Source organism: Triplophysa dalaica, chromosome 16, assembly GCF_015846415.1.
Source record: "Triplophysa dalaica isolate WHDGS20190420 chromosome 16, ASM1584641v1, whole genome shotgun sequence".
NCBI classification, from domain to species: Eukaryota; Metazoa; Chordata; class Actinopteri; order Cypriniformes; family Nemacheilidae; genus Triplophysa; species Triplophysa dalaica.
In genome coordinates this window covers 6,033,694-6,054,500 of record NC_079557.1, presented here as the reverse complement: position 1 = coordinate 6,054,500, position 20,807 = coordinate 6,033,694, and the positions used below count along the sequence as shown (strand labels likewise).

General features: G+C 37.8%; 4 protein-coding genes across 5 annotated transcripts; 1 reads left to right on the top strand and 3 right to left on the bottom strand.

Annotated features, from left to right (window-relative positions):
* Window positions 1-224: 224 nt before the first annotated feature.
* On the bottom strand, window positions 225-6,614 carry bbs7 (Bardet-Biedl syndrome 7). The gene is made up of 19 exons (XM_056770254.1): window positions 5,482-6,614; window positions 5,294-5,359; window positions 4,805-4,867; window positions 4,535-4,710; window positions 4,251-4,437; window positions 3,965-4,037; window positions 3,767-3,883; window positions 3,443-3,573; window positions 3,258-3,342; window positions 2,984-3,086; window positions 2,715-2,907; window positions 2,545-2,619; window positions 2,376-2,441; window positions 2,115-2,254; window positions 1,847-2,011; window positions 1,555-1,664; window positions 1,161-1,264; window positions 956-1,079; window positions 225-760 (listed from the first exon to the last, which is right to left on the bottom strand). Exons 1-19 carry the CDS (start codon window positions 5,515-5,517, stop codon window positions 627-629), a joined length of 2,148 nt encoding a protein of 715 aa, XP_056626232.1. The 5' UTR covers window positions 5,518-6,614; the 3' UTR covers window positions 225-626.
* A 1,983-nt stretch (window positions 6,615-8,597) lies between these two features.
* Window positions 8,598-14,965, top strand: anxa5a (annexin A5a). 2 transcript variants are annotated; one of them, XM_056769831.1, is made up of 13 exons: window positions 8,764-8,815; window positions 8,994-9,024; window positions 10,822-10,906; window positions 11,159-11,253; window positions 11,761-11,874; window positions 12,032-12,122; window positions 12,936-13,015; window positions 13,627-13,677; window positions 13,838-13,931; window positions 14,011-14,106; window positions 14,187-14,245; window positions 14,454-14,576; window positions 14,665-14,965. In XM_056769831.1, the coding sequence occupies exons 2-13, from the start codon at window positions 9,022-9,024 to the stop codon at window positions 14,722-14,724; spliced, it is 951 nt and encodes a 316-aa protein (XP_056625809.1). In that variant the 5' UTR covers window positions 8,764-8,815; window positions 8,994-9,021; the 3' UTR covers window positions 14,725-14,965. The 2 variants fall into 2 exon arrangements, with proteins under 2 accessions (XP_056625808.1, XP_056625809.1); XM_056769830.1 differs by having other exon boundaries at window positions 8,598-9,024.
* Window positions 14,966-17,853: 2,888 nt separating this feature from the next.
* On the bottom strand, window positions 17,854-19,012 carry fgfbp1a (fibroblast growth factor binding protein 1a). The gene has a single exon (XM_056770115.1). The coding sequence runs from the start codon at window positions 18,845-18,847 to the stop codon at window positions 18,218-18,220; it is 630 nt and encodes a 209-aa protein (XP_056626093.1). The 5' UTR covers window positions 18,848-19,012; the 3' UTR covers window positions 17,854-18,217.
* Window positions 19,013-19,761: 749 nt separating this feature from the next.
* On the bottom strand, window positions 19,762-20,457 carry fgfbp2a (fibroblast growth factor binding protein 2a). Its single transcript, XM_056770311.1, has one exon. It carries the CDS (start codon window positions 20,455-20,457, stop codon window positions 19,762-19,764), a length of 696 nt encoding a protein of 231 aa, XP_056626289.1.
* Between the last annotated feature and the right edge of the window lie 350 nt (window positions 20,458-20,807).

Genomic DNA, 20,807 nt, shown 5'->3' with positions numbered 1-20,807 from the left:
AGCAAACGCGACGTCACTGATTCTACGGGAGCTCGGAGAATCCAAAAATGTTCGCGCATGTTGAGCAAACTGGTTCAAAAACATTTAAACGGTTCCAGAATGTAAATAGTAGATCTAAGATGGCACGTTAATTAAAAATAATAATAATAATAATAACAGAAGATTTGGTATAGCAGGTGTAAGTGATTTTAAACGAAGTGGAAAAGAAAACAGACACATTTGTAAGCGTAAGTGCATGGTTTAATTGGCCAATTTGTGTTCTTGGCTTATTCCCCACCCAGATATTTTAAATTCATCTCTACAATAAATTGATGCTATACATGATTATAAAATCTATAAACACGTTAGAAATCTGAGGCATACACGAGGTACAAAAATGCCATGACACACTTTACACACAAAGCACTAGTTTTTATGAAAATTGTACTTCTGTATAAATGCATCTAAACTATGGACAAGTGTTCTAAAAATATATAAAACATCTGCAGTCACAAACAGGTTTAATAGTCTTTGCACTGAATATTTTAATATAAGGTATGCTGGGATTTTTATTTGCTTATATTACATTCTGTTTTATTGCAAAAACAAAACACCTTATCAAAAACTGGTTCATTTAATTGTCTTCATTAAGCTTCATTGAAAAAATCCATCAATGAATTAAGTTCATAGTTGTTTAAAATTGCAAGCAGCTGTGAAACTTTTGTTTTAACGTTCTGTCCTTTAAATTTGAACTTATCGATGAAAAGGTCTGTGATCATACCTTGAAGAAGACAAAAAATAAGCTCAGTTAGTTTCACTCTTCAGATGGCCCCTATACATTAAGCAAGCATCATAATATACAAAGGTTATATGTACAAGACATCAATCTTTAAAGCATCTACTTGGAAAAATTTGAACGTCCATCTTAACAACATAATTTAATAATTTATCCTCTGTTTATCTCAGGCTAACTTACCATAGAGTCTTTCTAAGTGAGCTGGTTGTTTTTTATATTCTTCTAGGAGTTTAGCAGACTCATCCAGTATACTGCGATACTCTGGAATCAGAAAATCTGCGTTTCCCTCATGTACCTGAAGCTCCTGCAATGACACACATGCTTTAGAGGAAATCAAGAGATATGCTTAATTTTCTTATCAGGCCTGCTGTCGTGCTGATGTTACCTTTAGAGCATCAATAAGCTGAACCTTTTTGGCCAAAATCAGCTGATACTCCAGCTTGGGATGAATCATCTGAAGAGTGTGGTTGACAGAATCTTCGTTTACCTCTGAAGTCAACATAACCATGACAACAAAGACGCTTTACTCATAACTGATATCAGAAGAATTTTGAGAACAAACATCTACGATGCCAAAAAACTTCAGGCATACTTTTTACCATATAATATCCATCTCGGGTGATTTGACCCAGCTAAGGCAGACTGCCTTTATCACCCAGTATTTCAAATGTGTCTCTAGCAGCGCCCACTCGTGTCTAATTTTGTGAGTACATTTCATAAATAAATCAGTTGTCTCTTCATGTCGATGACATGTGTTCTGAGAACGTTTGTGAGCTTACCATAGGATATATTGAGATTGATTTTTCGTTTAGTTGCTTCCTTGGATAAGACATCCTTTAAAATTGATATGGTAGAAATGTTGTCTGATTTGAAGTTTGCATCATCTTTGCTAGAAAGAAAATAATCATTCATTGTAAAACTGATCTTAAAATATTGTTAAAGTTGTTATTTGTATTGCAATTTATATACATTACATGACAAAAAGCGGGAAATATGAAATATGCTAAAGGATAAAGTGATATTTATGAAGTTTACAAAGATCAATTTTGACATTCAAAAAGTAAACCTCACCAATAAGTGGCTTCAAGCTGTGTGCCCAAGAAAGTGTTCTGGAAGTAAAACGTGATGCTTTCTCCTGCTGGGGTTTTCTCTGGGACCTCAGGCAGACAGAACACAACCCAGGAATGGATCTCTGCAAAACTGAACTGTCCTATCAATCTCAAGGTGTTCATAGGCCTAACCGAGATGACAGGATCATATACGTGTTTAGTAACCAGAACAAATGCACAACAAACAGAAAAGAAGGAAGAAAAGCTGAACGTTTCTGAGCTGAGCTCACCGTTTCTGGTCTATTGCGTGTATTCGCTGGTGGAGGGAGAGCGGCTTGATCTGGTATTGTCGAACTTGACAGGTTTTGGGCTGAAGTCTTGGCGTCACGTAAGCCTGCAGTGTGCCGTACTGACCCTCAATAGACCTCACCTGAAAGAAAAAAGACAAGAAGGATGGACGTAAATAAGGCTAAAGGCAGAAGTGGTATTATTGTTTCAGCACCTAAATGAATTGTTTCTTTAAAACATGTTGATCATTTGAGATGAATCACCTTCAGTTCCAGCCTTGTGGTATTTGCTTGGCATCTGTAGGTGGCGAGGAGAAAGTTCCCATTTGACTGTTGGGAAAAGTGAGCAAACAAGCGTTTTTGCATCCGTATGTGATTGATAACTTATTAAGTTTAATGATGTGATGCACATGACAGTACAGTGATGTATTACCTCGGAATCACATTCACTGAAACTAACAACAGCTGAATTCTTATCAACATCCAGCAGATCAATGGGAACATCACTCTGTCAAGTAAATGTAAGCGAATGTAAATACTTATTTCTTAAGTCAAAAAAGAAAGAGATAAAAATACAGTCATAGTAAACCTTATTGCTCCTACCTGAAGCAGGAGGTTGTCAATGGCAGTCTGTACCTCAAGTGTGAGGCTGTAACTAGCATCGTCCTGGCACAATGTGAACTTGTCATTGATGCTAAAGACCGGCACAGCAGACACAGCCGTACTGGACTGAGAGCTTTGCTGGTATTTTTCTCTGCCCTGCAAAACTTTCAACTGGAGCTGCTCCAACTCACCCCTATGTGCACATGAAAGCCATCTTTGCAAGCCTTAAGACAAGAGATATGGCATGGAAACAGCTGGCTGTGTAGTACCTGAGTGCAGCCACCTTCCCCTGGGTCTCTCGGCTCATCTTGATCTCATCCCCTGGGCCTGCTACCATCTGCTGGGGCTCTGTAGTGAGACCTGACACCCATCCTGGAAAGCAGAAGCATGACAGACATATACAGGTTATAAGCTCCTAGGCAAACTAGGTGAACGACAGATATAACTATAAAAGCACAGATATCACACTCACAATGTTTGTTGCTTTTCTGTGTTGATCTAAAACTGTCCATTGTAAAAATAAAAATCTAAGTGGATGCTTACCTGTGTAAGTTGTTGTGAGAACTTCATCATACATCTCTTTTCCGACACATCCCCCTTGAATCGATGTAACACTCTCAGACAAAACCTTGTTAATACAAAAACAACTATAAGCGCATCTGCTGTGACTCTGAGGTTGCAGTATCTTAGATTCTTGTATCTCTTATACCCGAAATAGATGTACTCACATTCTCAAAGCGCAGAGTTGGTTCATTTGAGCTGTCCAACCCAAAGACCTCCACAGTCCCGTCATCCCTCCCCACCAGGATGTCCTTCACACCATCACCAACAATGTCAAAAGTATCAATACACAGGACTCCTTTGGAAAAAAGATCAAACACACTAATGACTACAATTTACTTTTTACTTAGGTGCGAATTGTGTGTTTTCTTTGCCGCTGCTTTAAACGTTTGTTTTGACAGCCACTTATTGACATAACAACATTGGCTTAACTAATAGTAAATGTCTGGAAAGGGACTATTTGTTTGTCTAAACCAACAAAAGTGTCCTACCTCCTTTTTTCTTCTCATTATCCAGTTCCCAACTAGTGATGGGTCCAGATTGGGTGATTCGCACAAGACCCAATTTCCCATCAGCTGTTCCATAAAGAACGTCTTCGCCATCCTTTCCTGAGAACCACGGTATCATGCATGATCACATTTTTGGACCTCAATTTGCTCTTTAAATAAAACACGCATTTTAACACGTACCACCATCTCTGTTGTGAAGTTCAAGAACAGTTGGCGGCCCAGACACCTCTACATCATACAAAAGATTAGATCCCTGATGGAGCAGAGGGTGAGAGTTGAACATGAGCATCAGAAAACAGTAAATTTCCCTTTACTGAAATAACTAAATTAAAAGCTAAATAAAATGGGCAACTAAGTAACAAACAATAAGGACTGGCATTTCTCACAACAGACTGTACAGAATGCTGCTTCACAATTCCATATCTTATCTACAACTACTATAACATTTGACATTATGTTAAAGTACCTGCAATACTCTAAGCACCCTGTCCTGGCAGGCCAGAATGGGCACAGTGCGGCCAACCGTCTCTACAGGTAAACACAGGACATCATTGATCTTGTCTCCTGAAAGGTAGTAGTCCTGGTCCTTGCAGTCACAGTAATGGTTATAAATGTAACTGGCACAGACAAAAAGATCTGCCCCTGAAACATGCCTGTGGGACAATATGTGCAAGTAACAAAAAAGCCTTTAAAGTGACAATGTTTAACTTTGTATAGCGATTTCAATCAGCAGTTTATAAAAAATCTCACATGGCATTAATGCTCTCTGTTAGGTTGGCCTCGAACGTAAGGAACTGTTTGCCCTTTTTAGTATATCCCCTCACTTCTGAGCCTGAGCACACAAAGATCTTTTCCTGTGGGGTCCCCAAAGCCCCTCCAAGCTCAAGTCTGGAGATCTTCTGTCCTGGGAGTGATTTGAATACAGGCTGGCAAAACAGACAGACGTTTAGTGTAAATTTGTGCAATGCTTTTTGTCTGTAGACATCAATCAATGAAGAAGCATGTACGTCTGATACATACAACAGCCTCGCCTTTTTTCATCCCAAAACAGGTCACGACACCATCATGATCTGCAACCGCCACCTGAAATAACAAAATCACCAACACCATCTTAACGTTTTTAACCATCAGCTTTCTTAATATAGACACAGGCATGCTGTCAATAACAGAAACTTTGAACTGTGTTTCAGTTTGAATGTGTGTGGTTTGTTTATTTCTCAGATGTTTGATTTGTTTCAGAGATAATTAGATAATTGTATACATTACATTAAGATAATTTGCTGGTAACTGTCTGAACAACATTGACTTGTGTTGGTTTTGTGTACACACAAAAGAAGTGAATTGTTACCGCTGTATTTGATTACCACGTTTTTCACGTTGTTTTGCAGAAGAAAGTCATAAAGGTTTTAAATGTCAAGAGGGTGTGTAAATGATGACAGAACTTTATTTTTTGGGAGAACTATCCCTTTAACCTTATTGAATATTTTAAAATATCAATGCAGATTATACCTTTTGAGTTGTTTTCCTTCCAACAGTAGGGAGGAGCTTCATGATTTTCTGAGATGTCACGCCAACCTGAAAAAAGTCGACACGACCATTAGCTGGTTTTCCTTGATATATGTACCACCCAAGACCATTTAAAGCAGTTTGCCATCACTATAAATCACAGCCGAGGAATAGTGATGTTGAGATCCTACCTGGAGATAATCAACATGGTTTAAGTTCAACTCCATTGCGAATGTCTTAAATTCCTTAAAAATCTCTGTTTTCTATTGAGCTTTGGTCCTGTTTATAGATGCTCCCCTGTAGCCTTTTGTTTTCATGCCCCACGTAAATGTATCGCTTTAACGAGACAGAAATATATAGTTTCAAGTTTTCCTTATCGATGTAGGTTCGTCGTCACTGACTGGATTATCTGGGGATTAGTTAGTGGATGATTCCCTGCAAATATCCTGGCTAACGTTAGCTGTCTCCCATTCAAGATGATTCACGCCTCGTAAAGATGTTGATATGTAAATAAACTATGTCGATTGTTCCTACACATCAATTCAAAGCGTATTTTTACATTCGTGAAGTTTTGTAAATGACCAAAGTACAACAGCGAGATGAGTTTGTCTCTTATTCTTTAGCTAGCACGCTTACACTGCGGCGCCATGTTGTCAAGCTCTCAAACCATCGCAGGTTCCCATGGTAACAGCAGGAGTAATGACGTTCGTCAAAAATACGACAAAGCACCTAAAAATATCGTAATAATGACAATGTTATCTGATAAATACTAATGACATGGATTACACGAGTAGATTTTTTCCTTGATATTATTAGGAGTACGATGTTTTTTTGTTTTTTTTACATTTAAATATGTTATTCTACTCTAATTATTTAAATATTACAAAAATAGAAATTGTTTATCTTTTCAACTGAGCTAATTATATTTTCTATAACCTTTATACAACCCCTCACGCAAACCTTTGTTGTACTATTATATTTTTTATTAAGATTTAGTTTGTTCATTAGGGCGTTTTCCTTATGGAGCCATTGACTGCTCACTTTAATTTTGCGTTTTATTACCCTTATGGGAACATTTGACCTGACACAAGCACACACACACAGATGTGTGGATGAAGGGGTGTGGATATTTCTCAGCAACAGTAGGTGGGGACACAGCTGCAGAACAGACAATAATCATTTTCATTTTGCACGACTCCAAAGAGCATGCTTTCTCGAGGATAATACAAGATTTAATTTATGATAGACTAAAGTCAGCGACACCTGTCATGGACATACAGATGGACTATCTTACACATCAAAGTGCCTCATCAGACATGCAGTAGTTTCATGTAATTGGACCGCAACTGATGCCCTCACCGAGGAGGTTCCTGGTGGCATCCACCTCTTTGCCTCTTTCAGCGGGATGGGGCTGGAATCTAAGTGTGTATGTGGGGCTCTTCATTGTCCTGCTGGCACTGATGGGACTTCTTTTGTGGATGCTGCTGAAACAGCTTAGAAACTCTGTGGGAAATAGTAACCTTCAGTCCCATTTGGGTTCCTGCTGAAGATTTGTGTTTTGAGGGAAAGACATATGCTATGGATAAAGAGTCTTGTTGGAGAAAGACGCTTTGCAAGATGGACATACTGCTCTGGACCATGAGATATCTGACTAAAATCAAGTGCCAGAAGTTTGCTGAGTGATGGAAGCATGCACTTTCAATGCTGTATTACTTTTTATTCAAAACTACAACATTGCAAAAGAAATGTAAGACTGAGATGTACATTTATTCGTCTATGACAGATGCTTCATAATATGCAACAAATATAATTTCATATTTCTCCCATATCACTAGAGTTAAATACAAAAATGAATGACATCAGCTCAGCCTAGTTACGTGAATGTTATTTTGTTTGCTATAGAGTTCAATTTGATGATTGTTTTAAAGCGATTTAATCTATTTATCTAGTTATTCTGTCTGTAGAAACACAAAAATTTGGTCAAAATGGTCTAGTTTCTGTACAAAGTTAGTAAATGTCTCTGTTGAATATTTTTTTTGTGTTTTGTGAGAAACATCTGTTTGTTTGTCTTTTGCGTGAATAAGGCTGAAAGTGAAATTGGTCAAATCAACATCCTGCACATTTAAAATTTAAGGTATTTTTCATAACACAGCCCTGAATGCTTTGGGATTGGTTATAAACAGGGAGCTGTCACATGCACTCAGTACTCAGCACTGTTTAATGTTAAAACATAAAATAGCATTGTGATTGTAAACAAATGCTTTCTTTATCTGATAATGCTTTCAATGGTCCTTTGTTCTTTTAAGTGCTGATAAATTTGGTTAAAGTAAGCTTTTATACTTTAATTTACGCAAATGTTTCTGGAGAAATTAAGGAATACTCTGTAAATGAACAAACAAAATCAACTTCGTGCTGCTTTTCATCATTTGCATATGAATTAAATTATGAAAGCCATGTACATTTACACATTCGACAGTTTCTTTTATCCTAAGCAATTTACAGGCTAAGAAGTGTGATGAATTATGGGTTGGTGTATACCTGTGTACTGCCTGAACTTGAATTTACATATATATGTGTGTTTGGATTGATTCATCATAAAATCTCATGCACAGTGTTATTGTAATGATCTCATCAGCAGGCTATTAAAAACATCTTGATTCAGAATCCCAATGAAGTCAACTTGCTTTAATTCACTTGTTCACCAGGCAGGACACGTGTGTCCATGTGTGTGTGTCAAGAGAGAAAATCAAATTCACACCACGCTGCATATGCAAACAGCAGGGTGCTTTTATCTGACAGGGGATATTGACATGTGCACTGTTCACATGAGAAACAGATGCTGTGGAAATCCTGTGGCTCTATGTTTATGGCATAAAAAACAGAGAGCACTTCAGTCACTAAAGCCTTAAAGTTGTTCATTAATATTCCCGGCGTGGCAGGTTACTAGGTTTATTGAGCTGCTTTGAGGTAAGTATAAATCTTATGGGCCTACAGGAAATTTACTTCACAAAGCATCTCATTTAAAAGGCCACTGACAAATGCATAATTCTTTAAGGCCCAATAAATGGGAAATATTGCCAGTCACTAATCACAGAAAGCAGCTGCTCAGGTTATTGCTTTGTCCAAGTCTGATGTGGGCGTAATGAGTCATATTCTAACCAATGATTATGTGTAAAGCTGTTGCCTAAAAAACACACATTTTGGACTTAACGTCAGCGTGATGGATTTAACATATGCAGTCAAAACTTTAAAACGCAAACTCTCAGAAAATGATTAATTATCAATATATTGAACCATATCTTTATATTTTCCTAAAACCCTCACTGGGGCAAGTTGTCACAATTGTACACGCCCACACACACGCACGCATGTAAAAAAACTGGGTCTTTGTTAGTAAAGATCTATGTCTCTGCTATTGACAGGTGTTTTGGGGGGCGTGGCCTACAGTCACCTACTTCAGTCACTGTCGGCACGCGCCACAAGTCAGATAAACCCTACAGGTGACAGAATATATAACGGGAACAGGTGCGTTCTGTAATCTATCTAAATAATCTATAAAGTGGAGTTATGTATCATTACAATAACGAATGAATGATATGAATTAAACTGAAATAGGTCTACCCGCATTAGCCTTCATATATATTTCCAATTCTATGACCTATCGGTCTGATAGTGGACTAACTTTTTCTACTTCATTTTTCAGATCTTCGGCTGTCTACACCTCAGCACTTATGGTAAGTATGCCTTATTATGTCGAACTAGTAGTCTACTTTTTCAAATGTTTCAGGCATAAAACATAAACCTAATAGGTTTAAAGTTAATTGGGATTTACAGCAGAGCGTTTAGTGAACTTGCGCGTTTTTCGTATATTCTCTTCTCTGCGCACCGACATGGCGCTAAATGCAAATATTTATCCTACGTCAGATATCGTGTTATGTAGGCCTAAGTTAAATTACGTTTTCGGCTACTCTGTGTTAGAATTATTTTCTCTGTGACTAAATAGAAAATATTATAAGTCTTACATTAGCCTAGTCTTAACATCAGCCGGCTAAAACGATACTTAAATCTTGTGTTATTTTTAATGCGTCGTCTTCTATAGGCATGGCCATATTTTCAGCCTTTTGTCAGCTATCGTGTAGTATACAACGTAGCAATATAATCTCGATAGTTTTTCCGTATTTGCACATTCTTTTTTAAGATCGAGAGGTTGTTATCGGACCTGTGTTGGCATGGTGACCGTTGTCATGGAGGTTAACGTGTTGGATGACTCGACTATAGCAGATGAGACTTGTATCAGATCAGGCGAGGGAACGGTCACTGCCATTAACAGTCAGAAGTGTTTTTTACATTTACATTTACATTTAGACATTTGGCAGACGCTTTTATCCAAAGCGACGTTCATTGGTTTATCCTATACATTTTACATAGGTATTTGCAATCCCCTGGGATCGAACCCACAACCTTGCTTGTTAACGCAATGCTCTTACCACTGAGCTACAGGAAAGCTGTTTTTCAGTGTATCTGTAAAGAAATGAACATTCTTGCCACAAACAAGAATGGCTGTGACTTTCATTCTTCAAAATATCTACTTTTGTGTTCCGCACACTTTCAGATGCTGTTTTATGCATTGAATTGAACTGAAGTTTCAGGGTTAACTGATCCCTAACCTTTAGCCTGAACACGAACCCTAACCTTAAACATAAAACCTCATCTTATCCTTTACTCCATCTATATTAACCTGAGCCTAATCCTGCTCTATCTTTAATCAGATAGGAAACCGATGCTCTTCGTCATTTTGTGTGGCTTCCCTGGATTATTTTATAGACTATTTACTGTTGCTTTTAGCTATGGACAGTTCACCCAAAATAAAAATTCTTCTGATGAACACAGAGAAAGAATGCTTATAACCAAACAGTACTTGGAGCCCATTGACTACCGTAATAGTAAAACATACTTTATATTTTTTGTTCTGTTGAACACAAAATCATATATTTTGAAGATCATAGAAACGGTTATGGGGCACTTTTGGCTACCATTGTTATTTTTCCTTCTACGGTAGTCAATGGGGTCCAAGAACTGTTTGGTTACAAGCATTCTTCCAAATATCTTCCTCTTTGTTCAATCAAGCATAGAAATTTATAAGCGTTTGGAACAACTAGAAAGTGAGCAATTCATGACAGAATTTTCATTTTTGATTGAACTATCCCTTTAAGTAACAGTTATGTAAATAAAATGCTATTATTAGGGAATCAACAAAGAAACACCTAATAGTTTTGTCGTTTTGAAAACATTTTGATTTACAGATTTTTCTGACATAAGGTCATATTAAAAAACATATAATATTGCAAAGCATTAATGACACTCAGCATTCATATTAAAAATGTACATGTCACTAATTGAGAATGTCGCATGCATCTTGAATTTGTATTTTAGTATTATAAGCAAAACTACATACATAACTACATGCAACTGTCAATTGCTTTAAAATCACATACATTGTGTAACATCTTCAATTTGAATATATTCTGTAGGCAACCAGAGGCAGCGTGAAACCCTTCGTGAACTTCAACGCAAAGCAAGATGCAGAACTTTTGCGCAAGGCCATGAAAGGGATCGGTATGTCAAACAGTTTATTGTAATTTGTCTATAAATCTACAATTGTTTTGTTGGGATCTATGTTTTGAAAAGTAAGTTAGAAGATTTGGAACCTTCACAATATACATTTGACCACAATTACGCATTGAGGAGATGCAGTTACCCAATCGTTGTTAACAAATTGCACTGATCACCGGATTGAGGAACATTGTTTTCGAAAGTTCAGCCTCTGTCCTGTGTTTATAAGCTGATGTGAATGATGTGTGTCCTCAGGCACTGATGAAGATACCGTCCTCATGTTGCTAACATCTCGCTCTAATGACCAGAGACAGGAAATAAAAGCAGCCTATAAAAAGGCCTTTGGCAAGGTATGACAGTGTTGTATTTGTGCATTCTATACACTCGAGTTACATAACATTAATCATATACTGTGTATTGAAATCATAATCCTGATATTTAAAAATATGTATACTGATAAATAAAAGACAGCACATACCCATCTTTCCAAACCGCATCTTAAACTGCAAAACAACACAAAGAATATTGATTGAAAATCCATGTGGATGTTAATTTATGTGAGTTACAACCGAACAAGGTAATAATCTATATTAACTAAACTGTCAGGTAGAGACCACATTCATTTGTTGTTCCATTAAATCAGTAAGAAATACTACAGCACATCAATAGTGATGGATTATTTACGCTGCTGTACCGCTGTTTGGCACGTGTTTGCAGATATATTCAAATACTGACATCTCCATTTAAAGCGATGCTTAAATGCTTAATATCGTCATTCTAATAAACAGTATATTTTCTTGTCTTTCTTGGCTTGTGATCTCTCTTTCGCTGTGTTAATCTGTTTTGGCTTTTTACAGGATTTAGAGAAAGACTTGCGATCGGAGCTTGGCGGAAAGCTAGAGGATCTCATTGTGGCTCTTATGTCTCCACCCACGATATATGATGCTAATGAACTCCATAAGGCCATCAAGGTAAAGTCAACTATAAAAGAAGTCTATGAAAGTCTAGTATATGAATATCATAAAGTCGATGTCTATGAATTATAATGAAAAAGTAAGCAAACACATTGTAATGAAAAATGAAATTGCATTGTGCAAATGGGAGCTCTCTTTTTTTGTTTTCTTACAGGGTGCAGGTACGGAGGATAAAGTTTTGATTGAGATACTGGCTTCCAGGACATGTGATGAGATAAAAAATATCATCAAGGCTTACAAGAAAGGTAAAGTTCACTTTGTTTACGGTCTTCCTAAATCCACACAATAAATGTCGCACCAATGCAAAGTTGAGGAATAACCGTGTCTAAGAAGGTAGACAAATGACCAAGTTTTTATGCTTTGGGGACTTCAAATAATGAATCTTCTACAGTATTGCTCAATAGAGGGTTACAGTAGTTCCAGCAATGGAAATTTTCTCCATAAAAACTTGATTTTTGACAATCTATAACCAGATGTTATGCTATGATATAAATGATTTTAACTTGAGAAAAAAGCTTCAGTAGCCACCTACAATAATGAATTTGTTGAATTTTAACAACTGCACCAGTCATTTGTAAATCTCGAAGTTTTTACATATAAACGTAGAATGTTAATTTGCAAATATATGAAGAGTTTGGTTTCAAAATGAGATAACGGTTTTATTGTGTTAGTTAGCAGTATTTTTTTGTTATTATGGCTTAAATCAAGACAAACCAACTGCAGTTTGATTTATATTAGATGGAATGCACAATAAAAACATGATTTTTGAAACATTTTCGAACCAAACTCTTCATATTTACTCTCTCGCACACTGCATCATCCTCCTCCTGCAAGCAAACAGGCCATATGGAGAACTGTGGGGAAATGCACGAAAGCTATCTTAGAAGATATCTGAAAGGAGAGAAGACTCACTTTACCCTGATCATACAGTTTCTACATGGCATCGCTGTTAAAACCGATCCTTTCCAATTAGAGTCAGTCGAGACCATTAAGCCGCAGTCGTCACTTTAGGTGTAAACAATCTATAGACCCCGTCTCATGTATCTTATGTGGCCTAGAGCACGGAGGCAAGCTGGAAAAGGACATCATGGGTGATACATCTGGACATTACCAGAGGATGCTGGTTATCATCCTGCAGGTAAAAACTAAATCATGGTTTTAAAGTTCATATGCCAACAAACTGTTGATAATATATTTTTTATGTTATAAATATATATATAAATAGGATAAGAGGATAATAGGATAATCTTCACTGTTTGTTTTTTTCCCTGAATTTTTACTCTGACACCATAGGACACATTTACTGTATATTTGTCAACTTTTGTGCACTGGTAAAAAAATATTAATTTATGATACTATGGAAGATACATTAACATGGTTAACAGCGGACAGGACAGCTTCAAACTCCAGAAAAAGAACTTGTGATATGAAATTTTGGACATACCACCAATCTGGAGTTGACATGGAAGAGGCAGTAAGTAAAGTTGAGAAGACTGCAGGCAAAGTGATGGAAAAGGGCAGTGATAACATGAGCTGGATGAAGTCATCCTTAAGTAATTAAAACAGCTCTTGAGTTAATGTTGTGCAGAAGATTAAATGATTCTCAGGGGTAAAGTGCGGGTAATTCAATATTGGAGTTTACCGTTTGAGGGAAATTCCACGCCTCGTATAGGAATATGTGGAAGGTGGAGAAGGGCTGTCGTGCATCAGATGTTCTGATCTGTCTTGTGCATCTGTAACTACACTCAGGCAAAAAGGGAGGAGGGAGTAGATGAGAGCAGAGTGGAGAAAGATGCCAAGGTAAAGAACACTGACACTACCAGAAATACACACACACCCTGCAAATATACATTTGTTTCACCACTGTAATTAATCATCTTCACATACACGAAAAACGTAACTAGATCTTCAGGTTTAAGTTGCAAACCTTAGAAGTGTTGGTCTGTTGATCATGTTTCAGGAGCTGTTTGCTGCCGGAGAACAGAAAGTAGGCACGGACGAGGAGAAGTTCATCAACATACTCGGCAACAGGAGCGCAGAACACCTGAGAAAAGGTGCGTGTGTTCAAAGCTTTCCCACATAATCAGAACGAACAATGAAAGGCTTTTTAATGGCTTCTTGTCCCCGTTTCAGTGTTTGATGCCTACAAAAAGATTGCCGGCTGTGACATTGAAGAGAGCATAACAGATGAGTGTACCGGGAACCTTGAAGCACTGCTGCTTGCTCGGGGTACGAAATGAAACCCTGACTCAAAGATTTTTATCATAAAAATGTGGAATCTGAAATGTTCTCGCTTTCTCTCACTGTAGTGAAGTGTGCAAAAAGTATGCCTGGTTATTTTGCCGAATCCCTTCGAGACTCCATGAGGGTATGAGAGGTTTAAGAATCTCATCAATTTTTTTTACCTACTATAATCATATTCTGTAACTTGCTGCTCATTGAAATGATCAAACAGAGCCACTTCAAGTTGAAAAATTAAAACAACGTGTGCCTGTTTAATAAATGAGTTTGTTGGGTCTAAGCAATAATGAGACTGTGAAAATGATTTCGAGCATTATTGGTTTGTTTGCTCACAGCGTGCTGGCACTGACGACGAGACGCTCATAAGACTCATGGTGTCTAGAAGCGAACAGGATATGCTGGACATCAGAGCGGCATACAAGAAGAAATATGGCGAATCACTTTACTGCACCATACAGGTTGGTTATACACAGAGCCTGTCTCATATACATTAAAAATGATAATATTACAAAATCATGTCAAATATTGATTCATCCCATTTTATAGGAAGACACTGATGGAGATTACCAGAAGGCCCTGCTCTACCTGTGTGGTGGCAATGATTAGATACAGTATAGTCTTTTTTCTTTTTGCAAAAATTAATTTGTCTTTCTTGTCTAATTGTTATGTAAATTCTTGTCATGTTTCTTAACTTATACACATTCACATTTTCTTGGTTTAGTATTTTGCATTTATGTACCTGTGTTATTTTTTCTGCTTTGTGGTTTTTCTCTGTTTGAGAACTGAAGGTTACGTTGAGGCATGAATTGGTGCTGAATTTGTTTCTTTTAAAGTGTTGTTTCTATACTGTGTGAAGGTTTTGATTAAGAACAAGCATGACATGTTTTGGACATATTAAATGTTTCTGTATTTAGTTTCACCTGCTGAGAATATTCATACTTCTGCCATTAGATGGCAGTATTGTTTTAAAAAATATATATGTTTCCACCTATGTTAATGTTACATTTTCACATCAATTAAAGCGTAAAGTTGATTTGCTTCACATGTATATATCCTTATCAAAACGTAGATATCATGTTAAATGCATATGTCTATAATGAGCTATACTAGCTATACTTGACAGTTCACCCCAAAATAAAAATTAAAATCTGACATCATTCACTCACTCTCGAGTTGTTCCAAATCTGTATAAATGTCTTTGCTCTGATGAGCACTGAGATAGATATTTCGAAGAATGCTTGTAATGCAAACAGTTATTGGCCACCATTGACTACCATGGCAGAAAAAATGACAATATTGTCAAGAGTTTGCTTTCCTAAATTTTTCAAAATAACTTCTTCTGTGTTCGACAGGACAAGAAATTGACAAAACAATTTCCAGAACAAGACATTTATATAGATTTGGAACAACATGAGTAAAAAAAAATTTTTGGGGGTGAACTTCTCATTTTATCAGACCTTTTTCATTCTTTGCGCATTACTTGTAAATAGATTTGTCAGTGTGGTTTTGTTTCTTTCCAGATAAACTATAGACAAACTAATTTACTTTGCTTCCTTTTTCCAAACATTATAAGGGATTCTGTAGGGGTCAATGTGTTTGGTTCACATATATTATCTTCCTGACATTAGAAGACTGGGAACTCTTTCATAGAAATACTGAATTCTTGAAGCGTGAGAGAGCTTTCAAGACTCATAATATCACATTGTTTTATTTTGTGTGGACTGTGGGTAAATCTCTTCTCTAAATCCTAACACTGGCAGTCTCATGCAGCACAAATCCTACGGAGGACCCCAGTGTTCGTGTCCAAGTACTTTTCATTTCCACAATGGTATTTATTAAGGTCATTATTTCAGCCAATCAGAGATCAGAATGTCAGGGTGTGGGATCAGGTCACCTCAGACCACATGAAACCATGAATGGAGTTCCACCCTGCAGGACCCACCAGAAGTAAAGTAGCCTATCTCTGGAGGGATAACACGAGAACAGTGTTTGAATTCATCTCATACAGAAATAAAAGCAGTGTCTGAGATTTTATAAGAATGTTAGGTAACAATTCAGTGTTATACACAAATACATTATGAACCACACCTTCAGAAAAGAACGAAAAGTTCAAAAGTGTTACATTACCAAGTTCATTGTTTCTTAGCATTGAGCTGACATCCACTCAAAATACTTTCCTTCATGTGCACGCAACACTCTTGGAAACCATTAATATCAATTTAATATTTCGTGTTAATACCTGTTGTAGATGTGGTACTTTCCAAAGTCAATATGATGTGGTTTTTACCACATAATTTACCACGTAAACTGGATTTAATCATCCCTGTTGAACGCTAAATATTTTGCTCCAGCAACATTTTTAAGTACAGTTAGATTGGCGTAACAACTAATTTCAACTGAAGGTTGTCCATTGGTAAGTTGCTGTTATTTATAAAAATTTGAAATTTGATCACTGAATTAATGTTAAAACGTATGCCCAGTTCACAGACACGGTTTAAGGTTAGTCCCAGACTAAAATTAATCTTTGAACTGTCTTAAATTAAAATAACATGTCTGGGCCATTGCTTTGTCTCAAGATGCACACTAGTAAAGTTTTCATAATACATATTTATAAAACATAAGTGTCCTTATTTAACTAATTAAGTCCTGGCTTAAGCTAAACCTTGTCTGGGAAACCAGACCATAAAGAAAATTAAAAGTTATTGTGGCGGTTTCCTGGACAGGGCTTAAAACTAGTCCTAGAATCAAATTTATTTTAGAGCTGTCAAAACTGAAATAAGCTTGCAGTGACATATTTTAAGACACATAAGTGCCCCTGTTAAGTCTCATAATGCACCAGTAAAGACCCAGTCCTGATTTAAGGTAATCCCTGTCCAGGAAACCACCCCATTAGAGTAGATTTAAGCAAGGCTTATGTCATTTCCCACTTCTGCATAACATTTAAAAGTTTTTGGTCAGTATTTTGGGACTCAAAGTGCAAAGAGGCCAAAACATCAATGAGTGTTAACTTTCATAATCACTGGCTGGTTGATGTGTACAGCTACCAAAACCACAAGAAGTGTTGAACGTTCTTCTTCACGATCACTTACTTTAGAATGATTTGTGTACTGGGATATGACAATATAAGTTTTAAAAGCAGCAATTTTTCTGCTTTCATAACAATTGTTTGGTTTTTTAAATTCAAAACAAAAATGTATGTGTTGGAAAACAATTTGCTATACCCTGATTTGGGATTTCATATTTTAAACCAGCAATGTATTGAGACATCTGGTTCAACATAGAAGGGATTCAGATCAAAGTTAGCACCACGCAGGCTCACAGAACTAAATAGGCAACAAGTTGCCTATAGTTTTCTTGTAATGACTGAAGGAGCACATTGCTTGTTTGGGAATGAAAAGATCGCAGAATAATAATTACACTATCAAAGCAATGTGGTGTTTCTCCTAAAAAATTTGAATTGATCCAAAAGAATGGCTCATATCACATTTATCTTGACATGAGCTTAAGATAAACTGGCAGAATAAGCATTTTATGAATGGATGCACAAACAATTAGCTGTTATTCCATCAATAGGATTATCTTAAATCAATCTGGGTCGATGCAATGACAACACAAAGTTTCTATCTTATAATCTTTCATTGAAATCTGTTACGAGCACGTTTCACCTTGTTCGACATCTCTGAACACATTTATTTAAAATTCACATTAATACATGTATGTTTGTGCATCGTGCAATCCTTTTTATAGCTGATTTCAGGAACACAACTCCTCACAAAACATTTTTTTTTCATTTTAACATCGATTTACACATTTTCTTACAAGTTTCAGTAAAGTCATGTGAGAAAAATGTCATAAACTTTTAGACAATAGTCATAAATGTATTCTGATGATTATTCCAAAAAATAGACACTTGTTTATGACACTTATCAATTGGATGTCAAGGGAAGACAAGGAAACCAATCAAACGTAACATTTATCGAGTTAATCATGTCAAACTATAAAAACATATGAATTCGGCTATACACATTATAAAACGTATAGGCTTATCTCATGTATACAGCCAGCCATCAATTCTACATTCTACATGAAAGATTGCAACTCAAGAGCATTCATCACTCTCAACCATCAAGAAGAGAAATGTGCACAGAGAAGACCAGGAGCTGGTGCAGTATTCCTCGGCCCGTTTCATCTTATCGACCCGACCAGGACACGGCGGAGAACCGGGCGGCGGTGACGGGACTCCAGATGAGGAACGCGTGTGCACCAATCTGAAGTGCGCTTCCTTCGGAGCTCTCCTGCACATCACGGCTTTAACCCGCGCTGCATAGTCGCGACACAACCCTTTCAGCTTCTTCAACGAACGGCCGATCTGCTTCCAGTACGCTTTGGAGTTGGATGAGTATTGCTGACAAGTGGTGGGCTTCGCCACATACTTGCACTCGAAATCTTTTCCCTCGTTTGCACAGGTGACTCCCAAAAGAAACCTGTCACCCTCACTTGCCGCGGCCCACGTGCACTGCGCTTTGTCCATCGTGGAAAATCTCCCTCTTACCACTGTGTCACCAGATGCTTCGGGACCGGTTTCATTCTTCTGACCTCTTCTTCTCTCCCCTTTACCGGACTGTGCTCTCCCCCGCCTTGGTGTATCTTTCACACTGTCCACTTGTAAAACCTGCTGCGCGACGCAGGCGAAAATCAAAACGAGAGCGACATCTTTTACGCGCATCATGCGTGAAGGAAACTGTGTTTCAAATCTCAAAGTTGTTATGATATCACGCACGTTTACATATCAACTGTTGAGATTTAAGTGAGGCAAAGTGCATAAGAGCCAATAAACAGCTGTATTACGCACACAGTCACCGAAACCCCGTGCGAGCGATTTATAGCGTACCTCGCGCGTGCACGCCTCCCCAAGTTTTACGTTACGCTTGCGTGTTTTTTTTTGTTTCGCTATGAATTTAAATGTTAAATTAGGGAAGTGATTGGTGAAAAAGCTGAGGCAGACAGAACATTTACAAGTGTATATAACGTTAGCTCATTTTTTATATTTGGGTTAAGTTTAATAGCCTACTTTTGTAAAGGTTACGTAACTTTGATGACAGTGGTGGCCACATTAGCCTTTTATTTGTACAATGGCATGTACAGTATTAAGATTGGAGATCATATATAATAACAGTAGTTTGTAATGACAATACTAGCTCAGTTTCCATTGAAAAATTGTGTATATGAAACGAAAACTTGTACTTGACACACTGGTCACAGCTATGAAATATTCTTTACGCATTAGCGCCCCCTGCTGCAATTCCTATGAAATTCGACACAAAATGCAGTTTAAAGAGGCATAATGTAATTTATTACATACTGAGCCATACTGTGATCGATCAGTCCACGTAAATATGTAGCTATTAAATGATTAATACAGATAATTTTACACACATATACGTTTAAGCGTAACACCTTTATAATCGTGTTACGTGAATTCACAGACAGTTTTGAGAACTGATGGTCTTTTAAACCACTCGCAGTCATCTTCAGTTGTCTGTGAATATGTGACACATGGTAGAAGAGAAAAGAGACAAACCGGTTAAACAATTTTTTCAAGAAACCATTTTTAGTTGAAGGCTTTTAAAACTCCTACCTCTTTTAGTTTTTGAACCATCCTATGAAGTAGGAACACACACCCTGAAAGGAGCGCCAGCAGTAATATCGGGCAAGTCTCTTAGCCTCACTCGTGGGTACTTGATCGGTTGGCTTTGGCACAGTTGGTTTGGGTGTCATCTCTTTCCTGAACGCTTTGGATTGATTTGTCCTGCGTTGTGAAGCTCTGGCTGGTTGGCTCCTGAAAGTTTGGAGCTGTGTTAGCGATGGTCTCTGATCCGGTCTGCTCTGGTGTGGTTTCATCTGCTCAGGTCTAGCAAAGTTTGGTCTGGAGGGAAGGTCCTTTGGTGTAGCATCGGACGAGGATGTGAAGACCATTTGGGCCTCATCAGATGCTCTTTTGCACATCAGAGGTTTAATGATGCTCTGGCCCTGGCAGGCATTCTGCAGCTTGCGGAGGTCCCACATGATCTGTTTGTAATAGTGCCGTGGATTGTTGTTGTAGTTGCGGCAGACGTGTGGCTTGCCCTTGTACTCGCACCAGTAAGAACGCACTGGCCCTTCGCACAGGATGCGTAGGTTTGTCACATCTCCTTGTCCTGTCATGCTCATGTAGCAATTGTCTTTGGTGCCTTTAGTAGCAAACCAGATCGGGTCTTCCCAAATGCTCCTCTGGTGATCCTGTGCTACAGCAGCCTGGAGACAGCATGCTAGCAAGAGCGTGACTGTGATTTTCCACATGTTGTGAGATGCTAACGTTGGCAGTAGACTGTATGCAGGGATGGATTCCTGCTATTTAAGGACTTTGGTTACAAAAAGAGAAAGTTGCCCAACATGTTGGCTCGCTGTTTGGGGGTGGTGGCCATGGGCGCCGTAATGGGGTGGAAGGTTAGGACGATTCTAAGGGCCCAGGCTGATTTAGGGCCCAGAGAGCAGACCCCCTTTTTATTTTGCAATTTGTAGGGGGCCCAGAAATATTGGTTTCCATAGGGCCCAGAATTTCTGGCGGCACCCCTGGTGATGGCGTTGTTTTCTTGGCCATCTGGCTGTCAATGAAAAATTGGCACACATATGAAACCAATTGGGAAGAA

Excerpts from the sequence above, each read along its gene's own strand:
- bbs7 (XM_056770254.1), bottom strand. The coding sequence starts at position 5,517 with ATGGAGTTGAACTTAAACCATGTTGATTATCTCCAG. Across the intron at positions 3,884-3,964 it reads ACTTCACAACAGAGATGGTG|GAAAGGATGGCGAAGACGTT; the intron begins GTACGTGTTAAA and ends CGTGGTTCTCAG. Across the intron at positions 2,255-2,375 it reads CCACAAGGCTGGAACTGAAG|GTGAGGTCTATTGAGGGTCA; the intron begins GTGATTCATCTC and ends TTTTTCTTTCAG.
- anxa5a (XM_056769830.1), top strand. The coding sequence starts at position 8,944 with ATGACCTATCGGTCTGATAGTGGACTAACTTTTTCTACTTCATTTTTC. Across the intron at positions 10,907-11,158 it reads CAAGGCCATGAAAGGGATCG|GCACTGATGAAGATACCGTC; the intron begins GTATGTCAAACA and ends GTGTGTCCTCAG. Across the intron at positions 14,577-14,664 it reads CACTTTACTGCACCATACAG|GAAGACACTGATGGAGATTA; the intron begins GTTGGTTATACA and ends CCCATTTTATAG.
- fgfbp1a (XM_056770115.1), bottom strand. The coding sequence starts at position 18,847 with ATGATGCGCGTAAAAGATGTCGCTCTCGTTTTGATTTTCGCCTGCGTC.
- fgfbp2a (XM_056770311.1), bottom strand. The coding sequence starts at position 20,457 with ATGTGGAAAATCACAGTCACGCTCTTGCTAGCATGCTGTCTCCAGGCT.